The sequence below is a fragment of the Pseudophryne corroboree genome, chromosome 6, assembly GCF_028390025.1.
Source record: "Pseudophryne corroboree isolate aPseCor3 chromosome 6, aPseCor3.hap2, whole genome shotgun sequence".
Classification (NCBI taxonomy): Eukaryota; Metazoa; Chordata; class Amphibia; order Anura; family Myobatrachidae; genus Pseudophryne; species Pseudophryne corroboree.
The window spans coordinates 370,737,726-370,750,329 of record NC_086449.1 but is presented as its reverse complement, the minus strand read 5'-3'; the positions used below and the strand labels follow the sequence as shown (position 1 = coordinate 370,750,329).

Genomic DNA, 12,604 nt, shown 5'->3' with positions numbered 1-12,604 from the left:
GAAATTGACACGATTGATTAAGATGACATACTCCTTAAGTTAAGGAATGTCAAAGACGCTGCCGCATACATGCTAGAGGCGATGAAAGATATTGGACTCTTGAGTTCACAAGCCGCAACCAGGGCAGTATCGGCTCGGCGGGCGTAGGGGATTCGCCAGTGGAACGCGGATGCAGATTCCAAGAGAAATATGGAGGATCTCCTATACAAAGGTGAGGCCTTATTTGGCAATGGACTGGATGAGTTAGTCTCGGCGGTTACTGCAGGTAAGTCCACATTTTTGCCCTCTGCACCTGTACCGGCAAAAAAGATCACCCTCACATGCAGTCCTTTTGGCCCAGTAAGTACAGCGAGAGGTTTCTCCTTCTTTGCGGGTAGGGGAAGAGACGGAAAAATGTCCACCGCGGCTTCAGGTTCCCAAGAACAGAAGTCTACTCCTCCTGCTGCCAAGTCTATAGCATGACGCTGGGGCTCCCCCGCGGGAGGCCGCTCGGGCGGGGGCACGTCTAAAACTGTTCAGTCATGATTGGAGTTAATCTGGCCTGGATCCCTGAGTTTTTACAAATAGTGTCCCAGGGGTACAAACTGGAGTTCAAGACAATCCCCCATGCCGATTTTTCAAATCGACCTTGCTAGCTTCTCTTCCAGGAAGAAAAACAGTATAATGGTAATTTAAAAACACAACAAAGGGAGGGGTTTTATTCAAGCCTCTGTGTAGTTCCGAAACCGGACGACTCTGTCAGACCGATCCTAAACCAAAAAAATAAAAAAAATAAAAATCTGAATCTCTACTTAAAACGGTTCAAGTTCAAGATGGAATCACTGGGGGCAGTGATTTCCGGTCTGGAGGAGGGGGATTACAGGGCGTCCGTAGACGTAAAGGATGCTTACCTGCATGTTCCCATTTATCCTCCTCAGCAGGCTTATCTGAGATTCGCGATTCGCGGTTCAGGATTGCCATTACCAATTCCAGACGTTACCTTTCGGTCTCTCCACGGCGCCGAGGGTTTTCATCAAGGTAATGGCGGAGATGATGGTCCTCCTGCGTCAAGAAGGAGTCAATATAATTCCTCATCTAGATGATCTCCTGATAAAGGCGAGATCCAGGGAGCGGTTGGTACGAAACATCATGCTCTCCCTGTCCATACTCCAACAACAAGGTTGGATCATAACTTTTCCAGGAAAGATTATCTTTTTTTTTCGGGATGATTCTGGACAGGGAAGTTCAGAGAATTTTTTCTTCCGGTGGAAAAGACTGGAAATCCAGAAAATGGTAAAACTAGTTTTGAAACCATCAAGAGTGTCGATCCATCAGTGCAAATATGGTGGCGGCCTACGAGCGCCATACAGTTTGGCAGGTTCCATGCCAGGGTATTCCAGTGGGACCTGTTGGAAGAGTGGATCCCACCTACACATGCACCGGAGTATAGTCCTGTCGTCGAAAGCCAGGATTTCACTCCTGCGGTGGCTCCACAGCTTGCACCTACTAGAGGGACGCAGGTTCGGGATTCAGGACTGGGTCCTGGTAACCATGGATGCAAGTCTCCGAGGCTGGGGAGCTGTCACTCAAGGGAAAAGCTTCCAAGAAAAATGCTAAAGTCGGGAAGCCTGCCTTCACATGGTCATGCTGGAATTGAGAGCCATTTACAACGGCCTTCAACATGCGGTACATCTTCAAGATCACCCCGTGCAGATCCAGTTGGACAATGTAACAGCAAGGCAGAACGAAAAGCAGAGCGGAAATGGCAGAGGTGACGAAGATCCTCCTCTGGGCACAAACATATGTAAGGGCTCTGTCGGCAATTTTCAATCCGGGAGTGGACAACTGGGAAGCAGACTTCCTCAGCAGACACGATCTCCATCCGGGAGAGTGGGACCTCCACAAAGAAGTCTTCGCAGAGGTAACAAGTCTTTGGGGAGTTCCTCAAGCAGGCATGATGAATTCTCGTCTCAACGAGAAGTTTCAGAAATATTGTTCCAGGTCAAGAGACCCTCGGGCAATAGCAGTAGATGCTCTGGTGACCCAGTGGCTATTCCGGTCAGGGTATGTATTCCTTCAACTTCCACTGATCCCAAAATTTCTCGGGATCATAAGAAGAACAAGGGTTTGGTCAATTTTCATTGCCCCAGACTGGCCAAGGAGGGCTTGGTGCCCAGATCTTCAGGAGTTGCTCATTAAAAGATCCTGGGCCTCTTCCCCTTTGCGAGGACCTACTAAGTTGGGTGCCATGCGTGTACCTGGACTTACCGCGGCTACGTTTGACGGCATAACTGTTGAGAGCCGAATCCTAGCCCGAAAGGGTATTCCTAAGGAAGTCATCCCCACTCTTATTCAGGCCAGGAAAGGAGTAATGTCTAAACATTACCACCGTTTTTGGAGAAAATATGTGTCTTGGTGTGAATCCAAGAAAGTTTCATCGGAAGAGTTTCAGTTAGGGCGTTTTCTACATTTCCTACAGGCTGGAGGGATTGTAGACTGAAGTTGGACTCCATTAAGGTCCAGATTTCAGCATCTGCAGTTTTCTTTCTGAAACTATTATCTTCCATTCCGGAAGTTCAGTCTTGCCTGAAAGGCATGTTGCGCGTCCAACCTTCATTTGTGCCTCCAGTGGCACCATGGGATCGTAATGTGGTGTTGCAGTTCCTTCAATCACGTGGTTTTGAACCTGTTGGCTATTTTCACTTGAAAAGTGGCCATCCTGTTGGCCTTGGCATCTGCAAGGCGGGTGTCTGAGTTAGGGGCCTTGTATCACAAGAGCTCTTGTTTGATCTTCCTTGAAGATAGAGCTGAATTGAGGACACGTCAGTGTTTTCTACCGAAGGTGGTTTCCTCTTTCTACCGGAACCGACCATTGTGGCGCCTGTGGCTACTGACACCTTCGCGGAGTCAAAGTTTCTGGATGTGGTTGGTGCTTTGAAGATTGTCACCTGAATGGCTCAGATTAGGAAACAGTGGCTCTGTTTGTTCTGTATGTTCCCAACAAGATTGGGTGTCCTGCTTCCAAGCAGACCATTGCGCGCTGGATCTGTGGTGAGATTCAGCATGCTCATTCCATGGCTGGATTGCCGTTACCGAAATCGGTGAAGGCCCATTCTACTAGAGGGGTGGGCTCGTCCTGGGCGGCTGCCAGGGGGATCTCGGCATTACAACTTTGCCGAGCAGATGTTTGGTCGGGTTCAAACACTTTTGCAATGTTTTACAAGTTTGATACCCTGGCCGATGAGGACCTCATGTTTGGTCAATCGGTGCTGCAGAGTCATCCGCACTTTCCCGCCCGTTCTAGAGCTTTGGTATAACCCCATGGTTCTTGAAGTGACCCCAGCATCCTCTAGGACGTATGAGAAAATAGGATTTTAATACCTACCGGTAAATCCTTTTCTCTTAGTCCGTAGAGGATGCTGGGCGCCCGTCCCAATGCGTACTGTATCTGCAGTTTTTGGTTGTGGTTACACACAGGTTGTGTTACGGTTTTTGTCAGCATAGTGCTGCATATTTCTTCATGCCGTTGGCTTGTGTTCTGTTGAATGCCACGTTCTGCGGCATGCTTACAGTGTGAGCTGGTAAGATGCTCACCGTGGTTTAACAATAAATGCTTTCCTCGAAATGTCCGTCTCCCTGGGCACAGTTCCTTAAACTGGAGGAGGGGCATAGAGGGAGGAGCCAGGTCACACCCTTTGAAAGTCTTAAAGTGCCCATGTCTCCTGCGGATCCCGTCTATACGCCATGGTTCTTGAAGTGACCCCAGCATCCTCTACGGACTAAGAGAAAAGGATTTACCGGTAGGTATTAAAATCCTATTTATTCTCAATTAGTATATGTATGTGACCTTTTGTCACGGTACCGCATAGTGTTTATTTTATTCTGCAACCTACTTTTCTATTAATAGAAATTATATTAAAACACTTTGACATTTTTCTTTTTTGTAACACGCATTGGAATACATTGTATTTAGTTGCCAGTACTGAACTTCTTCTGTCCTACAGATGGAAAGATGCGAGGGTTTGCATTTGTGCAGTTTTCAAAAATGCTAGAAGCCAGCATGGCTCTTAAGGGCACAAACATGAAGAGCATAAAAGGTAGGTATACTGTTAATGGCACCAAGGTATGTCATTATTGTTTTGGGAAAGAGGCTTATGAAAGTGGTACCATAGACCTCAATCCTGTAGAAATGTGTGAGACCTGTTATTATATGCTGTGATTTTCTTTCTCCCATAGTAGCTAGATGCCAAATTTTGTAAACTAGCAGGAAGCGATAAGACATCTAGCAGCGTTGATAATATTAAACAAAGTTTCATCTGTGTTATTCAGGGCATCAAGTGGTAGCCCCGAAAGAAAATACCATAATAGGAACGTTTTCTCCAATAATATCCATAAGGTATAAGGCAAGGAAATAAATGGCCCGCACAGTGCACTAGAAGCAACTGTAATCATGAATGGAAAGGGCTTTATTATATGAGAAACAGAGCTTAAATAAGACTACATAAAAATAAAATGAAAGACTGGAGGTACAGCCATCTCAATCACCTGCATCCGACCTCAGCAGGAAGGCCAAGGACCCGACAATTCGGAAGCAACCAAAAAGGAATATGAGGTGAGATGTAGGAAAGGGTAGGGCAGGTGCAGACAAATACAAAGAAAAAAAGGGACATGGAGGGATTGGCACATTCTGACTATTTAACAACACATACAACAATAGCAATAATAGAACACAAGAACAGCGTATGCAAAGTAGTAAAACTGGGGTCCTTGGCTGGAGACCCAGTGGCACCCAGGGAAGGGAGGAGAGAAAAATATAAATAAAATTAGGCAGGGAGGGGATTAGAAACAGTGCCTCTATAGGCCCGCCAATGGATCAAGGAGAGGTGCATAAGCATTTAATATACACATGTTACAATACAATATCACGCTGATGATGTTAAGCAACAGACCTGTAATAATGTATATTAGGCCGTTCAAAGCCATATCAGGTCTGTATGTAACAGCTCTAGACCAAGGAAGGTCAGGATATTAAGAGCTAGATATGGTACAGGAGGCAGCCAGAAGAAGCGATGAAGATGGAAGAGCCGACCAATCAATGACACTCAAGTTAACAGAATTAACAGTGGTCCAAGATATAGGGGGAGATGTACTAAGCAGTGAAAAGTGGAGGAGTGAGCCAGTGGAGAGGTTGCCAATGGCAACCTATCAGCACTGAAGTAACATTGTATAATTTTATAGTATGCAAATTATAAGAGCAGCTGATTAGCTGCCGTGGGCAACTTCTCCAGTGGCTTACTTCTCCACTCTTTCACTGCTTAATACATCTCCCCCATAGTCCGGTCTCTGGAGTGGAGGAAGGTGGTGGTGAAGCTCCATTGGAGAGACCTGCAGACTGGAGATATTCAAGTGACTGAGTAGGTGGAGGGCTTCATCGGGTATCTTCATGGCTATAACCTTGCCTTCATAGTGAACCTGAAGGCTAAAAGGAAAGCCCCATCTATATCTAATGTTGAGATCTTTCAGGTTCTTCATAATGTCCTATGTCTATTTACATTTGTCCAGAGCGATTAGACAGAAGTCTTGAAAGATTAAGTACTTAGACCCGTCAAAAGTAATGTCTGGAGGCAACCTAGCCTTTGCATAGACTTGATCTTTTGCTGTATAATAATGTAGCAATAAAATAACCTCTCTAGGCATATTGGTGTTGACTAGGCTGAAGTGCTTGACCTCTGTCTAGAATAAGCATATTGTTTGGGATAAAGGGAGCAAGAGTATTGAAGAAGTGAAGATTATCTGCAAGATGGGCAGTTTCCATGAACTTGGTTATGTTGTGAATCCGAAGGTTGTTACATCTTGTCTGTTGTTAAGCTATTCTTGCTAATTGGCCATGGGGACATAATCATTGTGGATTTGTGCAACCTCTTGTTCACACACCTGTTGATGTGCAGTGAGCTTCTGCTTCCATTCCAGTGAGTCAACTCTGGCACTAATCTCAGCAACTTCTGTCTTAAGACCAGAGAGCATTAATTGAACTTCCTCCTGGACTGCTTTTCTAATATTCTGCATTTCTGCATGATAGCTGCATCCTCTGCCTTGGTGGCTGGAACCAGCGAGTCCTCCTCCTCGTTCCCAGCAGATGGAGTTTGAGATGAGGGGGCCAAGGGATTTTTGAAGTAGCCCAGGTTATGCTGTCCTGATTTTTTGCTCTTAGACATGGTGATGAAAAGAATTGGAAGAGAGCACAAAACTAGACTGTCAACATCAGGTGTGGGAAGGGGAGGCAGTCAATTGACCGCCTGTCCGGATCCCAGTGGTCAGGATACCGACATTGAAATACAGGCAGTCTGAGTCCTGACCGCTGGCTGGTTACCCCTCTTGGGTGGTGGTCCACGCCACCACCCGGAGGGGAATAGAAACCTGTGGCGAGGGAACACGTTGCGCTCTCCGCCGGGATCCCGGCTGTCAGGCTTTTGGCGTCGGTCTACTAATCCCGTGGGAAGGGAATGGCTCTGAGATCCGGTGTCCCCACTGGAGGGCTAAATGTTCAGCATGGCTACATGAGCAAGAAACCCACAGATCAGATCGCTGCAGATAGTCTGTTCCACATACAGCAGAAGAGCATCAATGTTGGAGCGAGTGGCAATTGAGAGTAGTTTAGGCAAAAAAATTGTGTAGGAAATCGTAGAACACACAGGAGTGCAAGGGAAAAATTGAAAAGAGACCCCAACTGGTGGTTGGTAATAAACATGATATATGGATATGGACAATGTGGGACCCGGTATCCGGTATTTCGGTCGACCACATTTAGGTCTACAATGTCTAGGTCGACCACTATTGGTTGACAGTAAGTAGGTCGACATGACAGAAGGTCGACATGAGTTTTTCAAATTTTTTATTTCATTTTTTTTTTTTTTACTTTTTCATGCTTTAAGATCCACGTGGACTACAATTGGGAACGGTAACCTGTGCTGAGCGCAGCAGTAGCGCATCGAGGCACCTTGCCCGAAGCATGGCGAGCGAATGCGGTGCACTAATTGGGGTTCCCAGTCAATCTACAGAGAAAACGACACCCAAAAAATTAAACTCCTGTCGACCTAGAGACCATGTCGACCTAGAAACCATGTCAACCTACTTACTGTTGACCAATAGTGGTCGACCCTATGATCCACACCTGTGGGACCCTATATGGACAGACTGAGTTGTGACACTGGGTTTAGATCTCCTGAAGAAGCCCTACTGCATGGCTGCAGTAAAGGGCTCGGCTCTGAGAAACTGAGGTCTTTGTAGTAGGGCTCCGGGAGACATTGATGCTGGAATACCCTCCCTGAGCGCCCAGCAGGCTAGGAGAAAATTTGTTGCCACAATAAATGTGAACGGTCTTGGAGACCCCCAGAGGCTGTTATATGGCCATCTTGTAGCAGTATCTCAGGGCTCTGCAGTGCAGGAGGACAGCTGGATGTGGTGACTGTGGAGAGATTTTAGGAGCAGTGCCCTGTCAGCAGCTGACAAGAACAGTAGGACACCAGCTGCAGAACCATAACCAGTCAGTGTTACTTTGGACAGAGAGATCGCTGCCCCATCAACAGAGGAGCCATAAGGAGATGAGTCCAATCCAGGAGCCAGGGTGGGATAATTAGGGACGCAACCTCCACATTGAGGGCCTTATTCCGATGTCACTGTTAGTGGCGATGCTAACATATGCTAATGCAGCAGGAGGCATCTGGTGTAAATTGACACCTCTTGCATGCATGTGTAATCCGCTGCGTCCAAGGATGCAGCATCAGATCACTCTGTGGGACCATTGCCCAACTGAGTAACCTACAGGTTAACAGCAGGGGGTTAACATCATTCCATATCTGGACGATCTGCTGATAAAGGCATCGTCCAAGGAGAAGCTTTTGCAGTCCATTGTTCTCACGACCCACCTACTCAGAGTCCACGGTTGGATTCTGAATCTTCCAAAATCACATTTGGAACCAACCAGGAGGTTGTCCTTTCTGGGAATGATCCTCGACACGGAAGTGCAGAGGGTGTTTCTTCCACAGGAAAATGCGTTGGTGATACAAACAATGGTCCGGGATGTCCTGAAGTGAGCTCGGGTGTCGGTTCATCAATGCATTCGCCTTCTGGGAAAGAGGGTGGCCTCTTACGAGGCTCTCCAGTACGGGAGGTTTCATGCTCGGTCCTTCCAGCTGGACCTCCTGGTCGGGTTCTCATCTACACATGCACCTGAAAATACGCCTGTCACCAAAGGCCAGGATTTCACTCCTCTGGTGGCTCCAATTACCTCACCTTCTGGAGGGCCGCAGGTTCGGGATTTGGGACTGGATCCTTCTAACCACGGATGCAAGCCTCCGGGGCTGGGGCGCAGTCACTCAAGGGGAAACCTTGCAAGGAAGGTGGTCAAATCTGGAAGCCAGCCTACCGATCAACATTCTGGAACTGAGAGCCGTATACAACGGTCTTCTTCAGGCGGCGCATCTTCTAAATCGGGCTGTTCAAGTGCAGTCGGACAATGTAACGACATTGGCTTACATAAACCGACAGGGCGGAATGAAGAGCAGAGCTGCAATGCTAGAGGTGACCAGAATCATCCCCTGGGCAGAAAAACATGCGTTGGCGCTGTCAGCAATCTTCATTCCGGGAGTGGACAACTGGGAAGCGGACTTCCCCAGCAGACACAACCTCCATCCAGGGGAGTGGGGCCTCCATCCGGAGGTGTTCAAAGAAATAACAGACCTTTGGGGGGTACCCCAAATAGACATGATGACCTCTTTTCTCAACAAGAAGCTTTGGTGTTATTGTTCCAGGTCGAGGGACCCACAAGCAGTGGCAGTGGTCGCCCTGGTGTCTCCGTGGGTGTTCCAGTCGGTGTACGTGTTTCCACCTCTTCCACTTATCCCAAGAGTTCGAAAGCTCATAAGGAGGACAAAGGTTCAAGCGATCCTCATTGCTCCAGACTGGCCAAGAAGAGCTTGGTACGCGGATCTTCTGCAAAAAGAACCGAGGGCCCTTCCTCTTCGGGTGGACCTGCTGCAGCAGGGGCCGTACGCCTATCAGGACTTACCACGGCTTCGTTTGATGGCATGGAGGTTGAACGCCTGATTCTAGCTCGGTAGGGCATTCCGAACAAGGTTATTCCTACCCTGATACAGGCTAGGAAAGGAGTAATGTCTAAACATTACCATTGTATTTGGAAAAAAATGTGTCTTGGTGTGAGACCAAGAAGTTTCCTTCGGTGGAGTTTCAACTGGGACGGTTACTCCTCTTCCTGCAAACAGGAGTGGATATGGGCCTGAGGTTGGGATCTGTGAAGGTCCAGATTTCGGCCCTATCCATTTTCTTCCAGAATCAATTGGCTGCCCTCCCTGAGGTTCAGACTTTTTTGAAGGGAGTTCTGCACATCCAACCACCCTTTGTACCGCCTACGGCGCCATGGGATCTTAACGTGGTGTTGCAGTTTCTTCAATCTGACTGGTTTGAGCCTGTGCAGGAGGTTGAGGTCAAATTTCTTACGTGGAAGGCTGTCACTTTGTTGACTTTAGCTTCTGCTAGACGTGTGTCGGAGTTGGGGGCTTTGTCCTGTAAAAGCCCATACTTGATCTTCCATGAAGATAGAGCTGAGCTCCGGACACGTCAGCAGTTTCTTCCGAAGGTTGTGTCGGCATTTCATATCAACCAACCTATTGTGGTGCCAGTTGCTACTGACTCCTCAATTTCATCAAAGTCCTTGGATGTTGTAAGGGCTCTGAAAATCTATGAGAAGATGACTGCTCGTCACAGAAAATCGGACTTTGTTTGTCCTACATGATCCCAAGAAAATTGGGTGTCCTGCTTCTAAGCAGACTATCGCTCGCTGGTTCGGGTACACTATCCAGCATGCGTATTCTACGACAGGACTGCCGTGTCCTACGTCTGTTAAGGCCCACTCTACTCGTAAGGTGGGGTCTTCCTGGGCGGCTGCCCGGGGTGTCTTGGCGTTACAACTTTGCCGAGCAGCAACTTGGTCTGGGTTGAACACGTTTTGCAAAGTTCTACAAGTTCAATACTTTGGCCTCTGAGGACCTGAGGTTTGGTCTACTAGTTCTGCAGGAGCCTCCGCGTTCTCCTTCCCGTTCTGGGAGCTTTGTTACATCCCCATGGTACTAATGTGGACCCCAGCATCCTCTAGGACGTAAGAGAAAATAGGATTTTGGTTACCTACTGGTAAATCCTTTTCTCGTAGTCCGTAGAGGATGTTGGGCGCCCGACCAGCGCTTCGTTTTCCTGCAATCGTTAGTTGGTTCAGTTCAACTTCGTTTTAGTTGAGTACTGCATTGTTACTTGGTAAGTATTGTTTCAGTGGTTGCTGAGTTTCAAGTTAGTTAGCTTGATGTGCCTTGTATGTGTGAGCTGGTATGAATCTCGCCACTATCTGTGTAAAGTCCTTCTCTCGAAGATGTCCGTCTCCTCGGGCACAGTTCCTAGACTGAGTCTGGTAGGAGGGGCATAGAGGGAGGAGCCAGCCCACACTCTCAAACTCTTAAAGTGCCAATGGCTCCTGGTGGACCCGTCTTTACCCCATGGTACTAATATGGACCCCAGCATCCTCTACGGACCACGAGAAAAGGATTTACCGGTAGGTAACCAAAATCCTATTTTCTTTGAATCACAGTATCACATGATAAAAAATATAGATTAAAAAATACCAATAAAATAAATTTAAAAGGTCTCATTTGTATTTCTGCAACGCGTTTTACGGAACCTGGTCACTCCCTCAGCCAGTGGAAAGTGAATGCTATAATATATAGAAGACAGCAACTTTCCGAATTGCACTCTAAAATGCCATCTATAGTGGTAATTCCCATTAATATGGAAATCACAAAGTCCCTGTATAAAAATAAACCTTTGAAATCTTATTAGAATTTTTTTCTGCTACTTTAAAGCTGCTCTATAAAACTCTAGTAACTGAGGTATTTAAGTTGAATTTCCATCGCCTTAAATTGAAACACTGGTTTCTAAAGCTGATAACCTGAGGCTAGTGTGTATTGCATATGAAAGATAGTTCCAGGTCAGTTTGTCAAATGTTTGCTCATGTACTGTGCATTGACAAGCCATATTCTGTGTCTCTTTCATCCCACTTAGAATGTTTTTGCCCATTTGGGTCTATAATGAAATTGTATGACTCATTTGTGTTTATTCGCACAAATGCATAGCCTCTTCTTGAATTTAAATCAGGGTTGAACGTCTCTCTTCAGAAAAGTTGTGAGCTGGGTTCTTTCAAACGTATCAGGGTTATGGGTTTGGTTCTCTGCTGCATTACTCATGGTGACTGTTTCCACTGCATATGAAACCTATGTTTTTCAATTCATTGTGCAGGTCGGACTGTTGCAGTTGACTGGGCTGTTGCAAAGGATAAATACACTGCTACTCAGGGAGCGAGTACCACTGGTAAGTTAAATAGGTGTTTTATAATCTATGGGGTTTATTTATCAATGAGTGATAAAACCTGTTATGAGTGTTAACACTTGTTGCGTATGATAAATGATGCTCCAGCCAATCAGCTCCTAACTGTTGTGTGTGAAAAATTACAGTTGTAAGCTGATTGCCTGGAGCACCATTTGTCATATGCAATGAGTTTTATAACTTGCAATACGTTTTATCACTCGTTGATAAATGAGCCCCTATATTTGTTAAATGGCTTTATCAAGTTATAGCAGTGAGTGTCTGTTAAAACTAGTGCACTGATAACTACTAAAATTACAGTTTGTTTTCGTCTGCAGAAGTGTACTAGGAGAGAAACCCAAAACACTTATAAACGTGGCACATCAAATCGCCTTCTAATATCAGGTCATTAACGTAATCTTCCATGTGCTGTCTCTTTATGGAAATGCATCATTTAGCTCTGTTCTTCAAAGTGTAATATTTAATTTCTCCGTTATACAATTTTTTTCTCTCCCCTTTTGTAAAGCCATTTTATTAAGGTTTCAATAATCTAAAACTCAAAGCACAACAAGACAAAGATTTGCAGCAAGTCATGTTAGGCTATACATGTAAATGCTAGATTTTCTAGCATCCATAAGGGATATTGGGGAGACTTGGTATGATGTGGTATAGATGGGGTCCAAAGGAGCCGGTGCACTTTAAGTTTCTTCACTGGGTGTGCTGGCTCCTCCCCTCTATGCCCCCTCCCACAGGCAGTTTAGTAAAAAGTGCCCTCAGGAGAGGATGCACATCTCTGCAGCTCCAGGGAGTTTTCTTCAGTTTCTTTTCAACTTTCATTATTTTTGGTATGCTGTTTGGGCAAAAGCATACCTGCTCCGTGGGAGTTAGGGGGGGGACAGTCACCGGCCTTGCGAGGTGTCCGAGCCGCTTTCCCCGCTGCAGGACCACTGTCCTGAGAGGTTGTTTGTACAGCGGGGCACTGCGCCTTAGCTGTCGCAATCGCAGCATGCCGCACACACCTAACAATAGCCTGAAGGTGACAGAGTACAAACCGGGGGCCCACACTAGGGGGGTCCCCCAGTACAAAGTGCAGCTAACATGCAGGGGACCCGCTATAGTCCCTGGGTACACTGGCTAGTGGTGGCTTAAATCAGCACTTGTGTGATGTTTTAAGCTATTTTGGAGACATTGCCAGTAAAAA

At 46.5% G+C, this 12,604-nt stretch overlaps 1 protein-coding gene across 1 annotated transcript in view; it reads left to right on the top strand.

Moving 5' to 3' along the window:
• The window catches only part of RBM28 (RNA binding motif protein 28), a 136,442-nt gene that overhangs the window by 16,955 nt on the left and 106,883 nt on the right, over positions 1–12,604 (top strand). Inside the window, exons 5-6 of the mRNA XM_063926690.1 lie at positions 3,984–4,076; positions 11,338–11,409. Coding sequence (XP_063782760.1) covers positions 3,984–4,076; positions 11,338–11,409 — 165 coding nt within the window. The remainder of the gene's footprint in view (positions 1–3,983; positions 4,077–11,337; positions 11,410–12,604) is intronic.